This window comes from Boleophthalmus pectinirostris, unplaced genomic scaffold (assembly GCF_026225935.1).
Source record: "Boleophthalmus pectinirostris isolate CB_2022bp ecotype Guang Dong unplaced genomic scaffold, ASM2622593v1 HiC_scaffold_3, whole genome shotgun sequence".
Taxonomy (NCBI): domain Eukaryota; kingdom Metazoa; phylum Chordata; class Actinopteri; order Gobiiformes; family Gobiidae; genus Boleophthalmus; species Boleophthalmus pectinirostris.
In genome coordinates, this window is record NW_026571299.1 from 9818415 (window position 1) to 9842870 (window position 24456).

The 24456-nt window shown below is 39.9% G+C and overlaps 1 protein-coding gene across 1 annotated transcript in view; it reads left to right on the top strand.

Annotated features, from left to right (window-relative positions):
• tgm8 (transglutaminase 8) overlaps positions 1–24456 on the top strand; it is a 51167-nt gene that overhangs the window by 10210 nt on the left and 16501 nt on the right. Inside the window, exons 2-6 of the mRNA XM_055160274.1 lie at positions 9357–9524; positions 13782–14039; positions 16034–16152; positions 19919–20047; positions 23840–24017. Coding sequence (XP_055016249.1) covers positions 9357–9524; positions 13782–14039; positions 16034–16152; positions 19919–20047; positions 23840–24017 — 852 coding nt within the window. The remainder of the gene's footprint in view (positions 1–9356; positions 9525–13781; positions 14040–16033; positions 16153–19918; positions 20048–23839; positions 24018–24456) is intronic.

The following is a 24456-nucleotide window of genomic DNA, read 5'->3' on the forward strand; positions in this document are numbered from 1 at the left end:
TTTATATATTTAGATATCAAATGTCCAGTAACTCCTCTGTTGTTGTTTGCAAGAACATTCCACCAAATAATATGTCACACAGTGTCACAAAATATTTGGGTGGATTGTCTGTGAGAATATTGGAGGTGTGAACCCAGTGAACTCAGTGAACCCGGTGAGTGAGAGATCAAGGATTTACTCATCATGTATCCATCTGTCCATGTGTTTGTTTGTCTGCACACACAGGGTGTACTTGGAATGACTTTCTGATGAATAACGAAGTTGACTTTGAAGCATCACTTATTAATGTTTTTTGGGGATTAGTTTAAATACACTTGATCATTAACTCCTCTCTAGTTATTCGCAGAAAGACCATTAAATCATTTGTCATGCAGTGTCATAAACTAGTACACGGGATTGTATTGTGTTGTAAGACTAATGGAGGTGCGAACCCTGGTTTACCTCTGCCTCGAGAGACACGGAGGAAGAAGTCATGGCATTTCTTTGGGAGGAGTGGCTTCCTATTTATTTTACATCCATCTATCTTCTGTCTCTCTATCGATCTACTATATGTTTATACAGCTTGAAAGAGAGAGAGACTTTATTGATTCAGAAGGAAATTGAATCATCTCAGCAGCCTGCAGGGGGCACAAGGTGAACCCAACAGGAAAGCGTCTTCAAATCTGCACTCTTGTTGTTTTGCTTGGTGATCAAGTGTAGCCTGATTCATCAGTCGATTTCACTTTGTGGAAACCGTCTGACCTCGCAGTGTTAGAATTCGTTCGCTTGACAGTAGGCGGGTACTTTTTTATTTAACCAATCGCTGCTATTTGGTCGTTTGACGTATGTGATGCGCCACTAACGGGGCTAATAGGTATATTAAGCTTTTCAAAATCCCGTAGGACAATAACGTCTTTCTTCTTGTTAAAATTCACCAAACATTCTCTTTGTTCCAGTGTTAAATCCTCGATTACACTGAAACGAATCTGCGTATCACTGTATCACCGTATCGGAAACAATTCAGCGTCCAGCGTTTCTGTGTCTGCGAGCCTTCCCTATCCACACAGCTTTTTAGCATATTTGTTTACGTTTTACAGAAACTAAACTTAAAACCGCATGGCTAATTTGCATAAATTAAGCACTCAAAAAAAACAGCTTCGCTCCATGTGCCCTGATGCGGTTCAGCTTCTGTCGGACTAAAGGACACGACTCAGTAGAATATATGTGTTCTTTCTCTGACAGAGGGGTGTTCTGCTGATGGTGAGTCTGTTCTGTGTTTCTATCGCATTGGAGATGGTTCATGTTAAACTTTTCAGAGATTATACGTCTGCAGGTCGTACGCACAGACTGTACATATGAATGGACATATATTCTAGCCTCTTAGCGTTTTGAAGGTGAATTAATTCGCGGCGCATAGACGTACATCAGCGTATCAGTGTTTTCAGGCGTCCACACAGTGCCGGATCAGGTGAATTCGTGGGAGCTGGCGGCACCAGTTCGTTCCGTCTCTGGAGCCGTTTTCCATCGGATTAGTGTGAACGAACACTGCATCCACAACAAATACGATTCGAATACGTACTAGTGTGGGTGGGGCCACAGAATGTATGGCTCTTTGCTGATTGGCTGATGCTCGAACTTGCACTTCCGGGGTTTATGCGAACCATCTAGTGTATTCTGATTTCTGACCTAGTCGCTGGAAAGAAATGAAATTGAGCGGAGGCACTAGGTAAAATGGGACATTCCTTCAAAGTATTTCCTCTGGAAGGTCTTCTTCTACATTTGGTGCCACATATGGTTCAAAGATCAAGAGGTCTCAATGGATACGGGAAAAACAAACAGATAATTTCACAAAATCCAACATTTCTTTACTTGTGTCCTTTGAGCTGCACATTCTGCACTTCTAAGATGGTTAAAATCCCATGATATGATGTTAAAAACTGATTTATTTACTATCTATCTATCTATGTTCTATCATACAAAATAGTACATTGAATTGTATTGTGTTTTGAACTCAGGTTTACCGCTGCAGAGAGAAAAAAAGAAAAGAAAGGGAGAGCAGATGAAGTAATCGCATTTTACTGGGAGGAGTGGTTCGTTCCACTGTTATCGCTCTGTCAGCTGTAAAGAGAACAGAGATGCTGTTTGTTGGTCAGAAGTCTTTAAAAGTTGGCCAAGGAGCAAACGAGGCTGAACCGGTTAAAGGGCACATGTGACACTTTATCTGATCTGTGTTAGAATGTCGTTTCCTCATCGCAAACAGATCTGGAGATGTGTTTTGTTTCACTCATACATGTTTAACACACAGATCTAATCTCTGCCGAACAAAAAGCTTAAAGATGTAACATTATAACTAGTGCTGTCATGCGATAAAAAAAATTGAGAGATTAATTAATTATGATCTGTAATTAATTAATCTAATTAATCTCATTTTAATCTCACCTAAAAATTGCTGAGAAAAGCCTTCAATTTGAGGTATTTTCATTTAAATTCATTATTACATTATTGTGGCAGATCAAAAGACTGATATAGATTAAAAAAAGTGACTTTATAAAGTCATTTATTGTTTAACAAATCTCTCCAATTTGGCTGTTGAGCCCAAGTCTCCATGAATAAGAAACTGTTTGCTGTAAAGCAGCAAAGACGAGGAAATCTGAACATAATAACTTTTGTCGACTTAAAGACAATAAAAAGTCCAGTCTTTCCTTAACCATGTTAAAAATATTATTGATAGAGAAATGCTTTATATATGAGATCACTGGTTTTAGTCCTTGTTTTAGTCCTGGTTTAGACCTGGTTTAGACCTGCTTTAGTCCTACTTTAGTCCTACTTTAGTCCTAGTTTAGTCCTGGAAAGGGTTAGTCCTGGTTTTAGTCCTGGTGTTAGTTCTGGTTTAATCCTGGTTTAGTCCTGGTTTAGACCTGGTTTAGTCCTGGTTTAGACCTGGTTTAGACCTGGTTTTAGTTCTGGTTTTAGTTCTGGTTTAGACCAGGTTTAGTCCTGGACTGGATTAGTCCTGGTTTTAGTCTTGGTGTTAGTTCTGGTTTAGAGGCGCACAGGAGGAAGCGCGGTTTACGCAGCGTAGAGAGAAAACACGATCCACACGCGGCTCACGGGAGCACGTCGGTGTCCACGCAGTAACTACGGAAGGAAACGTGGTCCGCGCGTTCTCAGGTTAATGACGATGATGAAGTGTGTTGTGTGTGTTTGTGTGTGTTTGTGTTTGTGTGTGTTTGTGTGTGTTTGTGTGTGTTTGTGTTTGTGTGTGTGTGTGTGTGTGTTGTGTTTTGTGTGTGTTTGTGTGTGTTTGTGTTTGTGTTTGTGTGTGTTTTGTGTGTGTTTGTGTTGTGTGTGTGTGTTTGTGTGTTTGTGTGTGTGTTTGTGTGTGTTTGTGTTTGTGTTTGTGTGTGTTTGTGTTTGTGTGTGTTTGTGTGTGTTTGTGTGTGTGTGTGTGTGTGTGTGTGTGTGTGTGTTTGTGTGCGTGTCCCCTCATGTGGCAGGTCACTATAGGACAGTAGTGCAGACATCATGAGTCTATGCAGGTTGTTTTCAGGCGATTTTATATTTGTTATTTTCTTTTATATTTCACGTCGGGAGAAGAATTTCCAAGACACGAATGTGTTTTTACCTGTGCGCTGCTGCCTCTGTTCTACTGGCTGTTCAACCTCGTCCATTGTGCGACTGACGCCGCCAACGTGCCGTTTACATCGCTCTTACTGCGCGCGTTTTGTGTGGGTTTCCGACAATGAGTGGAATTACCGAAATAAAAAAAATGTATAAATGTGTTTTTTGTGTGTGTGTGTGTGTTGTTGTCCCAACAACACATAAAAACTGGTTTAATAATAAAGCAACTCGCATACAGAAACAGTAAAGTTAGAGATTAAAAATGAGATTAACGCGATTAAAAAACATAACGCGCTAAATATGACTGTAATTAATTAATCGCAATTAACGCGATAATTTGACACCCCTAATTATAACACGGAGTCAGTTTTGTGCAATACCGGACCTTTAAATATTTGATGAATTTGAGAAGAAAGTGGATTGTTTTGACACTTCTGCTGAAAAAATAAGCATAAAAGTATTCCATTCAATATCCCACATTAACAGAGTGTCCTCACAAGGCTTTACAGAGTTGTTGATCCAACCAGCCAAAGGAATGTTAGAAAATCAAACATTGAAACAGTCATTGTTCCATAAAAGACAGATTTAAGCAGATTAACAAACATTACACGCTGTATAGAAGTATCTGTAAGGACATGTTCAGCACCAGCGCTATAATTAAAGGTTTGTTTTTTTATATAATTTTTGGTGGAGTCTCCCACTTGCTCGTCTCCATGGAGATGTTACTGCTCAGCCTGGAATGTTATCTACGTATTTCCATAGTGGCAAAGTTAGTCAGGCTTGTCAGATCTGTGGAGAGGCGCCACCAGCTCACAGTAAGAATTCACATTCACATTCATTGGCACATAAGTGAGTTCAGTGAGAGGCCATTGTTTGCAGATTGGCAGCCACATTACCATCAGTCAGCCTCAGGGTAGGGAGTATGACGTAAAGTAAAGTGTGTTGAGTTTCTTAGGGCCTCTGATGTCACTTCTGAGTCTAGTGTTCTGGTTCTAGGTGTAACAACATTTTTTATTTGTTTTATTTTTTTCTGTATTGCAGTTTTTTGACCCTAACAAAGTTTTAAGAGTGACAGAAAGTCTACAAAGCTGCGGTCAGACGCTACGTTAGGCCATAAAACCATCCGTCCATTTTCTTAAATTTATCCAGGGAAAAGTCCTAGAGACAGAAGTCTGAGCAGTGAGGCCCAGATTACCCCAGACACTTCCTCCAGCTCTTCCAGGGGGATGTTCCCAGTCCAGCCCAGAGACGTAATCCCTCCAGTGTGTCCTGGGTCTTCCCCTGGGCGTCCGAACACCTCCTCACGGAGAGGTCCAGGATCCATCAGAATAGACTCAGCTGTTCCTCTCCATGTGGAGGAGAAGCGAGCTCCTCCTGCCTCACTGAGCTTCTCACCCTAACGCTAAGGGATATAGAGATAAAGATCCTATAAAACCAAGATATTGAATTCGTCATTTTGAAAGAAAATATTTGGACAAAGAGGACTATTTTGTGCCTTTAAACAAGTAACACAAAAGAATTTTCCAATTTCATCCTCTTAACTCTGCTCCAAACCATGTGTTTTTACTGACACAGGATTGTCTGTAGATTTCTCCATTTAAAAGACTCAAATTGATCTTTGATGACAAAATTGTGCAAACAGTTTGATTAAAAAACTGCATAATCTGCACAGCTCTATTGAAATCAAGTTTTGGATGACACTGCAATTCTTCACATTCTTCACATTCTTCGTCATTGGGCAAGACGGTCACAGATAATGGATCTGTGTCATGTTATCTGATTAAGGAACTGTTACCTGTATGTTCTGATGAGTTGAGGAGATATATATGATGTAGGCTGATATGTCAATCGGGCGTAGAGGGACCGAGTTGACTTTTAACCCCGTTCCTAACCCTAACCAAACCCAAACCTTCACCGTTTTACAATCCTAACCTTCATCATCATTTATAACCCTGTTCGTAAACTTCATTAGTTTTAATGACAGATTGTCGCCTGCTCCTGACAGCTTTGTAACGCTGTCATTAAGCATAAACCTTAAGTCTCTCCGACTGGATGAGTTTGTACAATATAGAGCAGAGCATACCTGGAGAAGTCGCAGGGCCAGTTTATGAGGTGTGTCCATCTCGCTCATCTGCACACGCTAATCTGGGTTAGCCCTCAGACTGTGTTGATATAGAAGTTTCTATAAAAGGACACAACTAACCCGAGTTCAAAATAGGTCGTGTTCCAGCTCCATCGACTCCAAATTATTTTATAGTTGGTTTTTTTTAGTGTTTTAGTCAGTGCATATTCATGAACATGCACTTGTAAATACACCGGAATTAACCCGAAAGCTTTTCATCTGTAGTCCCCTGGTCTAGTAAGTCTCAAGTCTTTAACCTCAAGTCCGAGTCAAGTCCCAAGTCAAATACAGGCAAGTCCAAGTTGAGTCACTGGTCCATAAGTCCAAGTCAAGTCCAAGTCGTCTGCTTTGATCTTCAAGTCATTTCAAGTCTTTAAACCAAAATACCAAATATATCTTAGATTTTTGCAATTTAAATGAATTTTAAGATAAATAATACTTAAAAAATCATACTACATTTTAATATGATTATTTATAAAGTATATAAGAGTTGTAGAAATATAAATGTTTCCTTTTTAAATGTCTTGACAAGATCTTAGTGTGAATCATTACAGTCAGAATAGAAAGAATTCAGATTTTAAAGTGCTTCTCAAGTCACTGACCTTCAAGTCCCAGTCGAGTCCCAAGTCTTACTCCATTTTATCAAGTCAAGTCTCAAGTCCTAAAAATAGTGACTCAAGTCTGACTCGAGTCCAAGTCACAACGTGCAAATCCCCACCTCTGGATAGAGACAACATAAGACAACGTCACACAATAAACAAACTGTCAATGACAATTCATAGAACAAACATGATAGAAACAGCACAATACGACACAATCACGACATACAACACTGACATCTACATAGAAGCGGAACATTACCCTGGTTTCTCTTAAGGCTTAAACCATCGTTTCAGATTGAGTCTCTTATTGCAGCTGGATGTTGTTCCAAATTTCTGTGCCCTGACTGATAACACCTGCTGACTGAATATTGTGTGTTTATAAGGTGTTATAGACGCTCTTGTTACTCGACCACTAGTGCTGGATTTGAGAATAGAGAGCTCACCCAAAGGAGGTGGAGCGAGTCCATTTGAGACCTTATATACTGAGCAGGCGACTTTAAATGTTCTAAAATTTCCAAAATTTAAGATATTATATTTCTGAAGTATGAGACAGTGATGAAAAGATAAAGACTCCCTGTGAAAATATTTTGTTTGTCAGTGACGCAGTATTCAATGTGAGAAAAAAATCACGCCGTGGAGAAACATTTTAGCTGCATTTTCTGACAATGATGATCTAATTTTAAGAATTTTTTATATGTTTTTACATACATATAGTGGAGTCCAAGGTAACACCAAGATACTTGAATTCATTTACAAACCAGAGCCCCTCTCCCCTCAGAAACACATTTACACAAGACTTTGTTGGACGTTTGGAAAATCGCCTGCTTTGGTGTTCTGTACGAGACTTGACTTAGTTGGCCACTTATCTACACAGGTGATTGCTGATGTTAATTTCTCTGAGGCTTTGATGACAGACTTTGCTTTTGTGAAATTAAAAATAGTCTGTATCTGCTGCAGCCTCGTCACTTTGGGCATAAAATGTTCGTATAAACCAATGAAGATTTTAAGGCGATGAATACCAAATTTTTCGATTATTCAAAACTCTTGTGACGCTGTAGTGTGACACGGCGTAATCCCTCAATTAATCCAAGCGTGAATGTGGAGAAAGTTCCAGCTGTAGTCATCTGGGAGTGATTTATGTCCACAGTAGACAGAGTGACAGTTTAGCGGTGCCATTCCAGCTCCCACAGACGAACTTTGACGTTGTGTCACTGGGCAGTCACACTTAATGGATGTGTGTCATGTTTTCTGATGAAGTCTCATGAACAGTTAATCCCCACGGCGTTGAGGAAATATCATCTGAACGTGTGGGTTGATGTTCTGATGAAATGATGTGCTGATATGTCACATTGGCCTAGAGGGATGAAACTGACTTTTAACCAAACCCTAACATCACCATTTCACAATCCTAACCTTAACCATAATTTATAACCCTGTTCCTAAACTTCTTTCCTTTTAATAACCGATTTTCCCCTGCACCTGATTATGTAGCTAGACTAGGGCGACTAGACATCATCCCTATTTACCGGAGACAGTCCCAGGTTTGAGCCCTGTGTCCCCTGTCCGAGCAGATTTATACAAAACCAGTGATTTGTCCCAGTTTTATACAAGAAATATTCCAAGTGTCCCTATTTTTGACCAATTTGATCCAAACCAGGACTAAACCAGGACTAAACTAAGACTAAAGCAGGACTTCATCAGGTTTAAACCAGGATTAAAACAGAACTAAACTACTAAACAAAAATAAAACCAGGACTACATCGGGTCGAAACCAGGACTAAACGAAGACTAAACCGGGTCTAAACTAAGATTAAAACAGGACTAAATTAAGACTAAACTAATAAACCAGGACTAAACTAAGACAGGGCTAATCAGGTTGAAACCAGGACTAAACCAGGACTAAACTAAGACTAAAGCAGGATTCCAGGTTTAAACCAGACTAAAACAGAACTAAACCAGAAGAACATAAACCAACAGACTAAAGACTAAACCAGGACTAAACTTACTAAACAACATGAAACCAGGACTAAACCAGGACTACTAAGACTAAACTAAAGCAGACTAAGATAATAACCAACTATCAACTAAGACTAAACCAGGACTAAACTAAGACTAAAGCAGGACTTCATCAGGTTTAAACCAGGATTAAAACAGAACTAAACTACTAAACAAAAATAAAACCAGGACTACATCGGGTCGAAACCAGGACTAAACGAAGACTAAACCGGATCTAAACTAAGATTAAAACAGGACTAAATTAAGACTAAACCAGGACTACATCAGGTCTAAAACAGGACTAAACTAAGTCTAAACTAAGCATAAACCAGGACTAAACTAAGGCAGGACTACATCAGGTTGAAACCAGGACTAAACTAAGACTAAACGAGGACAGCATCGGGTCTAAAGCAGGACTAAACTAAGACTAAAGCAGGACTTCATCAGGTTTAAACCAGGACTAAAACAGAACTAAACTACTAAACAAAGATAAAACCAGAACTACATCGGGTCAAAACCAGGACTAAATGAAGACTAAACCGGGTCTAAACTAACATTAAAACAGGACTAAACTAAGCATAAACCAGGACTAAACTAAGACTAAACGAGGACAGCATCAGGTTTAAACCAGGACTAAAACAGGACTGTCACAATTTTTCACTAATCAGATTTCCACTAACTGTAAAGAGGAGCATAAATTTGCATTTGCAGAAATCTGTGTTTGCAATGACCATAAAAAAAAAAAAATAAATAAATAAAAATGCAGTGATAAAAAGTCCCTCAGATTATGACTGACACGAGAATACACAATGTTACACGCTCTTTTCACAATTTTACCAAACTTCCCAACCCGAGTGTGTCCCAGATTAGAATTATGAAAATCTGGTCACTTTAAGACAGCACCAAGCTAAAAACAAGCAGCACGTGTTCGAGGTTTAGTACTTTAAACTGTTGTAAAATTCACCAACTTTTATTCACTTTTGTTGTGTGTTTCTCTGTGTTCAAAATGTTCAAAATGTTGTGTTGTGTTGTTTCAGTCCTGGGGGTGGACTTCAAGCCGGCGCAGAACAACCCGCTGCACCACACGGGGGCGCTGTCCAAACACCTGCTCATCGTGAGGAGAGGACAGAGCTTCAGCATGCACATCCAGTTCAACCACCCGTTCATCAGCGGCCTACACAAGCTCATCTTCACTGTCACCACGGGTAAGGACCCAGAAGAGACCTGGTGAAGACCTGACTTAGATCTGATTATGTTATTAGGTTCTTTTTCTCAGACCTAGAGTGTTATTTCATACCTGACAGTTTCGACTGCTCACTAGCGTCTTCCTCAGAGTAGTCAAGTGATGTTGCTGTGACGTGTCTGGTCAGCTGATTTAAACAGGTTTTGGCGCTGTCTTCCTACCGGTGGAGGCAGGACGACAGCGCCACCTGCAGTCCCACTTCCTCAGGACAGCATCCCAGGTGTGTGAGAGTAAAAAAGCCCCCTCGTCCCGGTTTACAGTCCTGTGGGCACGTTTCCGTATTTCGATTGCTTCTTTAATCCAGCGGCGATGTTTGTTTTCCTCTGTCCCAATGATGTTTGCTCCATCCCAATCCATAACGTGGTTCTCTCTTTTGCAATGGTCAGAAATGGCCGATTTGAGTTGCTTTTTTACTCTCACACACCTGGGATGCTGTCCTGAGGAAGTCGGACTGCAGGTGGCGCTGTCGTCCTGCCTCCACCGGTAGGAAGACAGCGCCAAAACCTGTTTAAATCAGCTGACCAGACACGTCACAGCAACATCACGTGACTCTGAGGAAGACGCTAGTGAGCAGTCGAAACTGTCAGGTATGAAATAACACTCTGGGTCTGAAAAAAAGAACCTAATAACATAGAATATTGGAAGACCAAATGAATCTCATTGGACTATTAGATCTGATTAGTCCTGGTGTAGACCTGGTGTAGAACTGGTTTAGATCTGACTTAGTCCTTGGCCAGACCTGGTGAAGACCTGATTTAGAAATGGTTTAGTCTTGATTTACTCCTAATTTAGTCCTGAGTTAGACCTGGTGTAGACCTGGTTCAGACCTGGGTTAGTTCTGTGGTCATTCTTTGTACTTAGTTAAGTGGGATTTTGTGGGTAAGACTTGTTTTGGTCCTGTCTTAGATCTGATTTAGATTCGTGATTATTGATGTAGTCCTGAGTTAGACTTGGTGAAGACCTGCCCTCTGCTTGGGTTAGACCTGGTTTAAACCTGGTTTAGACCTGACTTAGACCTGTCTTAGTACTGTTTTAGACCTGACATAGACCTGACTTAGACCTGTCTTAGTACTGTTTTAGACCTGACATAGACCTGGTTTAGACCTGTCTTAGTACGGTTTTAGACCTGTCTTAGACCTGAGTTAGACCTGTTTGAGACCTGACTAAGTTCTGTTTTAGTCCTGTCTTAAAACTGTCTTAGTCCTGTCTTAATCCTGTTTTATACCTGTCTTAGACCTGACTTAGACCTGGTTGAGACCTGAGTTAGACCTGGCTTGAGACCTGTCTTAGACCTGACTTAGACCTGGTTTAGACCTGTCTTAGACCTGTCTTAGTACTGTTTTAGACCTGCCTTAGACCTGACTTAGACCTGGTTTAGACCTGTCTTAGACCTGACTTAGACCTGGTTTAGACCTGTCTTAGACCTGTCTTAGTACTGTTTTAGACCTGAGTTAGACCTGGTTGAGACCTGGTTGAGACCTGAGTTAGACCTGGCTTGAGACCTGTCTTAGACCTGGTTTAGTACCTAATTTGACTCGAGTCCTGTAGCCCTAATGACTAAGTTTAGACAGTCTGTAGACCTGGTTTATTCCTGCGTTTGACCTGGGTTAGTCCTCATTAAATCCTGCTTTAGGTCTGACTTAATCTTGGTTTAGACCTGGTCCGGCTCTTTAGATTTGAGAAACAAATCTCAAAGTGCTACAGTCAGTTTCAAATTACAACAAAAACAATACAACAGTTACACAGGCCTGTGTGCCTTTTGAAATAAAAAAAAAACATTACAGCTTGTTTACTCCAGTTTCATTCCAATTTAATCCTGGTTTAATCTCGTCATGTTGGACCTGTTTTTACTTCCCACTAACTGTTTTGCTTGCTGCCACTGTGTCCTTGGGCAAGGCACTTTCCTGTGTGAATCAGGGATGTAACAATAACCAAAATATCAAAATAATATCGTGGACCATCACAATATATCGAATTAAAAGTCTTTCAGCTTAAATTGTTGTGATGCAGCTAAAAAAGCAAAGGGAACTACAGAGACCATGATCCTTTGCTCCATTTCAGTGCAGATTCATGGATCTATAATAAAAGCTGGATACAACATTCCCCCTCTGACTAGTGGCCGCTCCAGGTACTGCAGCTCCCGGGACTATTTGGGGAATTCAAACTGCCCGTGTTTCGTTGACAGGGCATCCACAACTTTAACAAAGGTCGGATTTTGTAGGGATTTTTTTCTATTTTCACAACATAAACTTCTTTTAAAAATTGTAAATCCTCAAAGAGCCTAAAAGTTTGCTTTGTAAGATTTAACCTAGCCCCGCTCTGAGCCCGCACAAGCCAAGCCCCGGGGTCTAAGCATGGCCGCAAGGTCAAGACAATCAGTCGAGCTCAAAGACAAATGTCTCTAGATTAGCCTAGACTTGGGCACATGCGAATGCAGATGAGTGTGCACAAGGAGTACAGGCTCGTACATCACGTGATCAGTTTGACCAATCAGAGCGAGAGGAGCTAGAGCAGAGCCGGAGCTAATGTTTAGAAAGCATTTTTTAAGACGGATTTTGAGCTGAGAAAGAGTTTATGATCTGAAAATAGGTAAAAATTGCCCCAAAATCCAACTCTTTTGAAAACTGTAGGTGCCCTGTCAGCTGAACACGAGTGGTTTGTGATTACATTGCGCTCTAGGAGAAAATTCCTTTTTGGGCCGGAGGGATTTTTTCACTATAGCCAGGCTGGCGCCACCTAGTGACTCTACTCACTTCCATTTCTCTTCAGCGACTAGGTCGGGATTTGGAATACACTAGACAGTTTGTAAGAACCTCGGAAGCTGTAGACTGTGCACTGGTCAGTCAGCGAAGAGCCATACATTCTGTGTTGGCAACGATTCCCGAGATCGAGGATTTAAAGCCGGTACAAAGAAAATGTTTGGTGAATTTCATCAAGGGGAAAGACGTGATTGTCCTTCTTCCTACGGGATTTGGGAAAAGCTTAATATACCAGTTAGCCCCGTTAACGGCGCATTACATATGTCACGACCAAATAGCAGCGATTGGTTAAATAAAAAAGTGCCCGCCTACCATTGAGCGAATGAATCCTAACGCTGCGAGGTCAAACGGTTTCTACGAAGTGAAAACAGCTGATGAATCTGTCTAACAGTGAGTTTCCACTACGCCAACTCAAGATGACTACAATCAGAAATACCCTATACTCTCGATCTGATTGGTCCAAACACTCCTCACCGTGTATTTTACAGACGTCACACGGATGGGAGGAGCTCGCACGTATTGAGGAAGTAAATGTGGAAGAGAAAATTACTTTTGGGCCTGTGCGCCAATGAGCACAGACCACTGAAAATAATACGTTTCACCTTCAGATTTCCAGTTCACCTTCAGATTTACGGTTCACCTTCAGATTTTATTATAGATTTATGCACAGATTACATGAAGAAAAAAACTTTTATAAGCACTTTAAAATCTTAGTTCTTTGGGTTAAGTCTTGTCAAGGCATTTTAAGAAGAAAAAGTCACGTATTCAACCAGAACTAACACCAAGACTAAAACCAGGACTAATTCAGTCCAGGACTAAACCAGGACTAAACCAGGTCTAAACCAGGACTAAACCAGGACTAAACCAGAACTAAAACCAGGACTAAACCAGGACTAAACCAGAACTAACACCAGGACTAAAACCAGGATTAATCCATTCCAGGACTAAACTAGGACTAAAGTAGGACTAAAGCAGGTCTAAACCAGGACTAAAACAAGGACTAAAACCAGTGATCTCATATATAAAGCATTTCTCTATCAATAATATTTTTAATATGGTTAAGGAAAGACTGGACTTTTTATTGTCTTTAAGTAGACAAAAGTTATTATGTTCAGATTTCCTCGTCTTTGCTACTTTACAGCAAACAGTTTCTTATTCATGGAGACTTGGGCTCAACAGCCAATTTGGAGAGATTTGTTAAACAATAAATGACTTTATAAAGTCACTTTTTAAAATCTATATCAGTCTTTTGATCTGCCACAATAATGTAATAATGAATTTAAATGAAAATACCTCAAATTGAAGGCTTTTCTCAGCAATTTTTAGGTGAGATTAAAATGAGATTAATTAGATTAATTAATTACAGATCATAATTAATTAATCTCTCAATTTTTTTAATCGCATGACAGCACTAATTGAAATGTGATTATGAGTATTTTTTATGTTTTTTTTACTCTCAGGGCTGTATCCAGGAGAGGACATAGGAACCAAGTGCGTGTTTGGGCTCCCAGATTTGGTGAATCGCTCGGCTAAAGCTAAAGCCATCTGGAGCGTCGTCATGGATACCAGAATGTCCTATCTGGAAATGGGAAACCTACATCTAACCGTCACTCCCCCGGCGAACGCTCCAGTGGGAAAATACCTACTGTTTCTGGATGAGGCAGGAGAGCAGAAGGAGCTGGGGTCTCTGGTGGTGCTCTTCAACCCCTGGTGCCCAAGTAAGTCCTGCCCCACAAACAGAAGGTCCTAGGTTTGATTCCTGGACGATATGAGGCCACTGTTTAGTGCATGTTCTCTCTCTGTTGATCTAAAACATGAAAAATATAAAACCATGTAGATAGATAATTAACGAAGTGTTTTATTTTAATGCAATTTAAATTTTTTTTTTTTTTAATCAATCATTATAAACATTTTTTTTTTTATTTAAATGCGTGTGAATGAAATAAAACACAGAGGCCCAGTGCGTCAGAGAAAACAATTTAAAAATACAGAAATGACGCAAATTCACAAACTCAAACACAAGTTTAAAGGAGGTACAAACAAAGAACGTGGTGCAAATGAAAAAACATGATGAGAGAAACAAAGACAAATGTGTCATCATCAAATGCGCTACAAATAGAGAAACAAAGCACCTGCAAATGAAAAACGCTGCATAAAAAGTCAACAGAAGTGCTCCAGACCTATAAATATCGCTGTACAACGCCGTACATCACGTGCCGTTTATTTTAGTGTATTTCACACTCTCTAGTTTATAGTTTATCAGTTTGAGCCTTTCTCTCTCTCCATCCAGTGTGTCTCTCCATTGAGCTCTAACACTGAGAGCGCCCCCTGCAGGTTTGGAGCAATTCCGTTGTAGTCACTCTATGTAGTGATGTTACGAGATGTGCCGAGGCTTCGAAGACTGCGTCGAGTAATGAAGGAGGTGTTTCCATGAAGCGCGTGTCGAGGCTCGCTTCATTTGGGGGAGGAGCCAAAAATGATGACGTCCGAAGCCTCGCTGTCCGGCTCTACCACGTGACTGCTTCGGGAAGTGGTTCGGGGATTTGGCGCGTTTCGAAACATTAGGGCCAGTGAAACGCAACGGATTCCCCCAAAACCGAGAAACCGAAACTGTCTGAGTCCAAATACGGTGGAGAAATTGATATTTTTAAATAAAAATGAATAAAATGACCCTATTTTGCCGTGCTTATTGTGGCATAAGCACATTTCATCCTGATCTCCAATTTGTTCCTACTTTTTCTTTTAACCCGACCTTTATATCATGAACACAGACTCCAGGTTAATACATTCACACTTTATGTTGAAATCACAAACATTCATATATTTAATCGTTCATTTATTCAGTATAAATCTTTCCATCAGAACCTCGATGATCATGTTGGTTGTTCTATTATCACTCTGCCTGTTATTATATTTTTTGGCCTCTTGATGGCGCAGTGGAGCAAATGAAGCACCTTGACGCGTCGGCTCAAGAGTCGAGCAAATGGCTGGAACGCTTCAGTGCTTCATGGGGCTTCATCTCAACATCACTAACTCTATGCAGCGTTTTTTAGGTTTTCAGTGTTTTCTTGGTTTTCATCGTTTTGTGCTTTGCGTCGTTTCTCTGTTTGCAGCACATTCGATGATGATACGTTTGTCTTTGTTTCTTGCAGCTCGTTTATTTTAATTTGCACCATGTTCTTTGTTTGTACCTCGTCTAAACTTGTGTTTGAGGTTGTGAATTTGCGTTTCTGTTTTCTCTAACGGAGACGCATTGGGCCGTCGCAGTGCATTTGACCCCCGTCAGCCTCCGTCGTATGGAAACAACATTATAACATAAATCAGAAAATAGCGTAATATGGGACCTTTACAACAACATGGCAATTGATTTATTTTGAAGTTAAATTTTCATTATATGAGGTGTAAACATTTGAACTTTCTGCATTCAGATGGAACATTAGTTACACTGCACTTTTAATACCGACTTAGCATTAATAATCAGGGCCAAACACCAGCAGTGTCTTGCCCAAGGACACAACAACAGTATGTCATGATAATACCAAGGACCGAAAACACACATTTTTATTTCTGGTTTAGATACCAACAAAAAGCATAGTGTTGTTGTGCACTTCAACCATCACAAGTACATTTTTGTAATTCTTCAGATATTATTTTTATGTATTCCTGTATGAATTTATTTATTTTATTGTATTTTTATTTATTTTTTTTTCAGCTGACTGGGTGTACATGCCAGAGGAGGCCGACCGTCAGGAGTACGTGATGAACACACACGGGATCATTTACAAAGGGACCGGGAACTACATCACCTCCATGGCCTGGGACTTCGCACAGGTATGGACCAATCTGCACTGTTGCCATAGCGATTAACAATTCAGAAAACTAAAAAATTAGTATAACTTCTGAGTGGATAAATGTCCCGAAAATGTCATCTATAATAACAGGAATTTGAAAGCAAGTTGGTATAATGTAGATTAAGGCCTGGGGCTGTTCCGGTTTAGTTCTCTTATAAACCTGGTTCTGATTTAGTCTTAGTTTAGTCCTGGTATTGTTCTTTATTTAGTCCTGGTTTAGTCCTGGTATTGTTCTTGATTTAGACCTGGTTTAGCCCTGGTTTAGTCCTAGTATTGTCCCTGGTTTAGTCCTGGTTTAGCCTTGGTTTAGCCTTGGTTTAGTCCTGGTTTAGTCCTGGTATTGTCCTTGGTTTAGTTCTGGTTTAGTCCTGGTTTAGTTCAGGTTTTATCAATGGTTTAGTCCTGGTATTGTTCTTGATTTAGTCCTGGTTTTGTCCTAGTATTGGCCCTGGGTTAATCCTGGTTTATTCCTGGTTTAGTCCTGGTATTGTCCTTGGTTTAGTTCTGGTTTAGTCCTGGTTTAGTTCAGGTTTTATCAATGGTTTAGTCCTGGTATTGTTCTTGATTTAGTCCTGGTTTTGTCCTAGTATTGGCCCTGGGTTAATCCTGGTTTATTCCTGGTTTAGTCCTGGTATTGTCCTTGGTTTAGTCCTGGTTTAGTCCTGGTTTAGCCCCTGGTTTAGCCCCTGGTTTAGTCCTGGTTTAGTCCTGGTTTAGCCCCTGGTTTAGCCCCTGGTTTAGTCCTGGTTTAGTCCTGGTATTGTCCTTGGTTTAGTCCTGATTTAGCTCTTGTTTAGTCCTGGTTTAGCCCTGATATTGTCCCTGGTTTAGTGCTGATTTAGCTCTGGTTTAGTCCTGGTTTAGCCCTGATATTGTCCCTGGTTTAGTGCTGATTTAGTCCTGGTTTAGTCCTGGTTTAGCCCTGGTCTTAGTCCTCGTTTAATCCTAGTTTAGCCCTGGTTCAGCTTTGATTAACTTCTGGTTGAATTCTAATTCAAATCCCTTAAAATTACCAAATGTTGTTTTAAATTGTCAAAAACAGAATCCCAGAACTTTCATCAACATGCTAACACACACTTCCTGATTATCGGACAGTGAAACACTTTATAATTTGAAACATTTGGACTTATTTGGACTTTAAGAGCTGCTTTTACGATATATCTGTACTGGAGGAAGGACCAATTTTTTTCTCAGGTACATGAGAAAAAAATAAAAAAATCAGATACAGGTTTTAAATCCCGGTTTAGTCCTGATTTTATCTTCGTGGTTTTGGTTGGGTTTTGCAGTTAAGTGAAGAATTTGTCACACACGCTCTGGTCCTGGCTTGTTTCCCAGTCGATCTGAATAAAGTCCATTTGACAGATTAATGTATTTTTGAGTTTTATGTAAGTTAAGTGGCGGTTTGTGATGAAAAGTATAAAACAAAAAGATGAAAAATACAAGAAGTAGCAGTGAATTCTAAAGCCCTCTTCATATGTCACAAATCACACAAGGCCGACGCACAAGGAACATGTTTTTCTGTTGGATTAAACGTTGATTTAAGGCCAGACAAGGCAAGGCAAGTTTATTTGTACAGCACAATTCATACACAAAGTCATTCAAAGTGCTTTACAGAATAAGAACTACATTAAACTCGCAATACAAACAAATCAAAACATAAATAATCATCATGAAATTAAAAAGAGACATTAAATGAGAGAGAAGAACTAAATAAAAGGTGCTGTCAACCATTTTTACCTGGTCCCCGAAGAGTTGACCAGGTTTTGTGTTCACCCTGTGTCTGTGTGTCTGTCCACCCGTGATAATTCCGCCATTTATGAACCGATTGTCACCAAATTTGGTACGTGGGTCAAGCCCCCGTGCCCGATGCCGCAAAAAAAAAAAGTTTGGTGACGATCCGAGGTCATTTGAGGTCACATGGGTCAATTAAAAGGTCACGCCGTTATAAAGGATCGCCAATTTCCGCAATTTCTGAACCATCTGCGGCTAAAACATTCACCCAATCGTCACACAAGTTGGCACACACATAACCGGGGTACACTGGATGTTACAGGTTGAAACTGGTCAAGGTCAAATATGTGTTTTTGGTCATAACTTCGTGAAGGATCGAGCTCGAGCAAAAGGAGTGGTCTCAAAAATCTCAGAAAAATTATTATCTATTTATAATTCTATGCATTTGTATCGTAAAATATTAATAGTTTTCGAGATAATCACTAATTATAACAGTTCCTTTCTCTTTCAGTTTATGCCGTTAAAATTCTAATTGGAACGAAAATAATTTCCATTTCTTTTTTTTCTGGTGATACACAACTCACTGATCTACAGTCACACAACTCACATATACACAACTCATGAACAATAACATTTTGGTTACACACTAGTAAACACAGACATTCTCATGTGTGAACAATATCACACAAATGTTCATGGGCCTGTACAGATACACACATTACATTGTGGATATAACGATCATGTAATATGGACTGAACTCCTCATAAGCTGCTTCTGTGGTGATGAACTGACCCCTTAAAGTTTGGTGACCTCGGATCATCACCAAACTTTTTTTTTTGCGGCACTGGGCATGGGGGCTTGACCCGCGTACCAAATTTGGTGACAAGTCGGTCCATAAATGGCGGAATTATCACGGGTGGACAGACACACAGACACAAGGGGTGAACACAAAACCTGGTCAACCCTTCGGGGACCAGGTAAAAATCAAGGTTTGTGAGTTAAACATGTGTGAATGAAACAAAACACAACTCCAGACTTGTTTATGATGAGGACACAACTAGGGGTGTGCAAAAATACTGAAATATCGATATATTGTATCGTTAAATGTGATGATACAGTATCGATATTGTGGGCTCCTGTATCGATATATCACCAAGAGTATTTTTTGGTATAGTTTACTAAATTCTTTTGTCATAGCGCTACAGTTTTGTTGCTTGTTTAGAGGAGAGAAACTTGTTTATATGACATATTTGACATTTTTGTTTTTGTTTTGATGAGTACATTTTGGCGTGTTTCATTTTAATTTCGCACAAAACGTGGTTAAACAAAGACTTTTAAGATAAGATAAGATAATCCTTTATTGTCTCCCATGGGAGAAATTTGTCTTGGGACAGGGGGTAACATGCTTTATCAAAAAACAGGACAACACAACACAAAGCACCACATAAACAAACACCATAGAACAAAATAAATATGAGACCAAGTATGACCACGAGTGATGCACCAACAGGACCTTTAAATTATTCTTAACAGGCAAGCCCTTTGCAGTCTTGTATTCTATTAATTATTGCACATTCCCTAAGTCTATGTGCAGTTTTAATTGCACATTCCCTATGTGCAGTTTTGAGTTTTTAGTATCACAGCCTTTATTTTTTATTGAACCGTGTCAGATCAATTTGAAATATATATCGTATTGAATCGTACCGAACCGAAATCTCACTGTATTGAGGTATGTATCGTATTGGCAACTTCTTAATGATACCCACCCTTAGAAAAACATTATAACAAAGATTAGAAAATAGTGTAAAACAGGTCTTTTAAATATGAAGACATTCGTTATGTTGAGTTTTGCAGCTCAGTGGAGAATTTCCCACACACGCTCTGTTTCTGGCGAGTTTCCCAGTGACTCTGAAGGTCGGGTTCAGTGCAGATGACTCACCTTATTTTGGAAAATCAGTGATCAATTGGCCCCGCACGCTCATGCTCATTTCGACATGTGTTATATTGTTTTGTAGTTCGAGGAGAAGATGGTGCAGATCTGCCTGATGCTCTTGGACCTGAGCCACAAACACCTCAAAGACCCGGCGGATGACGTCTCGGCTCGCTGTAACCCCATCTACGTCAGCAGGATCATCAGCGCCATGGTAACTCAACACAATATCTCAGCGGGTGTCGTCAATATTCCCTGGGGGGGTGATGCTATCTAGAGGCACTCCTCCGTCAATAGCTCTGTTACTAGGGTGAGCAGATTTTCAAAATAAAAAACTGGGACATTTGGTTTGGGTTGCTTTGTAATAATAAAATTGTGAAACGAGTGCGTAATTAAGGAAAAATTGTATGCACTCAGCACTAATGTGAGTCAGTATAGTCACAGTTTCTTTGTGTTTTGGTCATTTTTAAGCAGCTTTTCTGTATTTTACCTAAACAAATGACAGTTTATGCCTCTTTTTTACTGTTGGCAGGGATCAGATTGGTCAAAAATAGGGGCATTTCTTGTTTAAAACTGGGACAAGTCACCGGTTTTGGATTAATCTGGGGACACAGGCCTCAAAACTGGGACTGTTCCGGGTAAATACATCTTTTTCACAACGGCCGGAAGTGCCGTGATGTAGAGTAAATGTCACTCCTGGTTAATGCTTTTTTTTCTCTGGCAAAATATCTGTGGAAAAATATCTCGCGTATTTTCCAACAGCTTCAAAATCTGCCTCATCACCAAATCTTCAACCAACAAGGTCGATAAAGGACAAATTCTGTTCTGTTCATGAAGAATTTACCCACAACTATCAAGATAAGAAAGATGAAAACTTAAAGGCGAACAATGACCAGGATAAGTGAACTACTCCTGAGCAAAACTAATGTTATGATCATGAATAAAACATAAGTAACTTGTTAACTCAGAATGATTTGAGAATTAAAATTAAAAATCTGTTTCATGATGTAGATATTGCAATAGACAGAGAGATTTGTGCAGTTCAAATGCTACAGATGTTCACAGATTACATATCTCGTATTTAAACTGCATAATTCTTTCTGTCTATGCCAATATCTACATCATGAAATTGATTTTTAATTTTAATAGTAGAATCAGTCTGAGTGAACAAGTTACTTATGTTTTATTCATGACCATAATGTTAGTTTTGCTCAGGAGTAGTTCACTAATGCTCGTCGTTGTTCGCCTTTAAGTTTTCATCTTTCTTACCGTATTTTCCGCAATATAGGGCACACTTAAAAGCCTTTAATTTAATCAAAAAACAACTGCTCGCCTTATAATCCAGAGCGCCTTATATATGAATTTATTGGGGTGTCTTAGTACGACTTTAGTAAACTACAAAGCCGCACCACTTGCAGCATTACGGCTCCAGTAGTCAGGAGCGTCGTGGAGTAATACATACTGTGATTCCTTTTAATATCAAAATGCATCTGTCAAGAGACACGCTTACAATGCCCACTTTAAACTGAAGGCTAAAAAGTCCAAGTTAAAGTGAAAGTGCGAGAGAAGGCAAACACACATTCACCAAGACAGGGAGACAGCGCCGAGCGACTTACGCCACGATCTGCCAATGGATCGTGGACGCCCGGGCTAAGGATCAGTATCAACTGTGGTCCGAGCTTTCACCAAGACCGGAATCATCACTGAACTGCCAGGGAACAGGAACCACACTGACTCGGATAATGACGAGAGAGATGGGGGCAGCGCTGGACGCCGTAATCGCCCAACTGTTGTTTTGTTTAATGCGCCTTATAGTCCGGTGCGGTTTATATGTGAAAAAACTTCAAAAATAGACCATTCAATGATGCCTTATAATCCAGAGCGCCCTATAGTGTGCAAAATACAGTACTTTGATAGTTGTGGATACATTTTTCACGGACAGAATATTTCCTTTGTCAACCTTGTCGGATGAAGATTTTGTGATGGGGCAGATTTAAGAAGCTGGTGGAGAATATGCATTAAAATCATGAATCTGAAGTATTGCACCACATTATAATAACATGTTATAATAACACTGTTTTGCTCTGCATCAAAACTAGAAGTGCGGTGTGCTGATCTTTTTGGGCGCTCACAACTTTAGCTTGTGGTCCGTAGCTATATCCCGCAGAACTCTTTGCGATCAGAGTTTTAAAATCTCATAAAAAATCTCCTCGTGTCCATGGTATGCGCTTTTTGTTGCACCTTTAAAAATCGTTTAAGATCATTTTGTACGTTTCCGCCTTTATCTTTACCTTTAGATTTTCAGTTCGTCCCCATCACCTTTTTTGCTGAAAATGTGTTGTTTAAATCAATTATATCTTTTTTCTTGAGTTTTCATCATAAAACTTATCAATCCACTTATGTGTACACCATGGTAACTGCTGAACATTCCACCATAGACATAGATGCATCATATTTCTTTTATGTGTAGGCTGAAATGCATTAAAAAAAAGTTTAGATTTCGTTTAGACACGTTATGTTTTATTTAGTCTTGGTTTGTTTAGTTTTTACAGTTACAGTGAGTAAGAGTTCACCCTGGAAATCAAAATATTTCACGCTCAAATTGTACTCCGAGTGCTTGTTGTGTCATGTTGTTCCTTTGTAAGAGAAAGTAGTCTATTCATTCACACTCAATTGCCTCATTTATCAAAATAAAGGCAGGCGATTCTGTGTAGGTTGCTCTTGGTTTATACATGACCCGGTGGCTTTAGTCCAAGGTTTAGTCCCGGGTTAGTCCTGGTATGTCCGCTTTTCTTCTGTCGTCTCTTAAGCCTAATTCACAACAATCCACCCGTGCACTGAAACTCTGCGTGCAGATCTACCGAGCTTGAGGTGTTTCCATTCAGGCACCACAGGCGAGTTTTTCTTTTTAAGTACTTGGTCCCTCCCGAGCCCAGTGGGAACTAAAACATGACGTCAGCAGCCAATGAGAGAACAGCACTCTGAAACTCTCATTTTATTCTTTTTACATGAACTGATTATTGGACATGTGTAGGGTGAAAAGATGTCCCTGTTTCCCTGGGACAGTCCCAGTTTTGAGCCCTGTGTCCCCTGTCCCAGCAGATTTATACAAAACCAGTGATTTGTCCCAGTTTTATACAAGAATTGTCCCAAGTGTCCCAATTTTAGACCAGTTTGATTCCTGCCAACAGTAAAACGAGGCATAAATTGTCATTTGTTTAAGTAAAATACAAAAATGTTGACCCAAAAAAATGACAAAAACACAAAGATGTGAGTATACTGACTCATGTTCATCAGGAACGGGCAGTTTCCTTAATTACGCACTCGTATCACAATTTTTATTATTAACAACAACCTAAACTATCATTCATTCAATAGTTTTTTAATATAAAACCAAACATTACTATTTTCTTCATTATTTGTCTCTAAAACCAAAATGAAAAAACAGATAACGATTAATTTTTTCAGTTTTTGATTTTGTGTTTAAATGAATAATGGAAAAAACGAACCACGGCTGATTCCCGTTTCCGTGACTTAAACTGCGATGCCGAACTTTGGTTTGGAACCAGACTGGGACTGAGACCAGGACTTAGACCAGGACCAGTCCAAGACTGAGTCCAGGGACCAGGACCAGGACTTAGACCAGGATCAGATCAGGACCAGGACTGAGACCAGGCCTGACACCAGGCCTGAGACTGGGACCAGACCAGAACTGAGACCAGGACTGAGACAAGAACAGGACCAGGACTGAAACTGACACTGAGACTGGGACCAGACCAGGACTGAGAGTGTGGTGTTTCTGCTCAAACTAGATATAATTATAATAGCTGTTTTTACACCCTAAAGGAAATCTGAGTTAACTGTTTAAATGTCAGACATACTCCATTTTATGATTTCTACAAAAACAAATACAAAGGCTGCATCATACATATGTACAACAGCTTGATTAGTATTTGTGATTAGCATTGGTCACTTACTCCTCTTGTAATCCTGTATTTGTTTGCAGATAAACAGTGAGGATGACCGCGGCGTGCTGATGGGCCGTTGGGGTGACAACTTTACCGGAGGCACGCCCCCGTCTCACTGGAGCGGCTCCTATCCCATCCTCCTTCGCTGGCTCACTATCAACTGTTACCCTGTCAAGTTCGGACAGTGCTGGGTCTTCGGTGGAGTGATGTGCTCAGGTGAGGACGAGGGCTCATCAGAAGTATCGGAAATCAGATGCCGAAACTAGCCCTGAAACTAGATTCTCATTTGAGCAGGTATTGACACTGAAAAAGTTACATTCACAGGACAGAAATGAACTCTTCCTGAAGCTTTAGAATAATCTTGAACTGTATCAGAACAAGTATAAGAGCACATACTTGTTCTGATACACCATGGACCATTATGGAACCTACCTGGACAACTATGTACACAGATATAAGACCACATGGGAATATAAAAGAAAGTACTACCATTTAATTCAGCTTTCCAAAAATTACATTCTATTACCTAAAGACAGTGTTTTTAATTATGATTTGTTAAAAATGACTGGAATATTATCTTAATTTTAGTGCATTTGACATGTATTTTGTTATTAGAACTACATTATTTGCCTGTTTTCATTCTATTGTATAATAT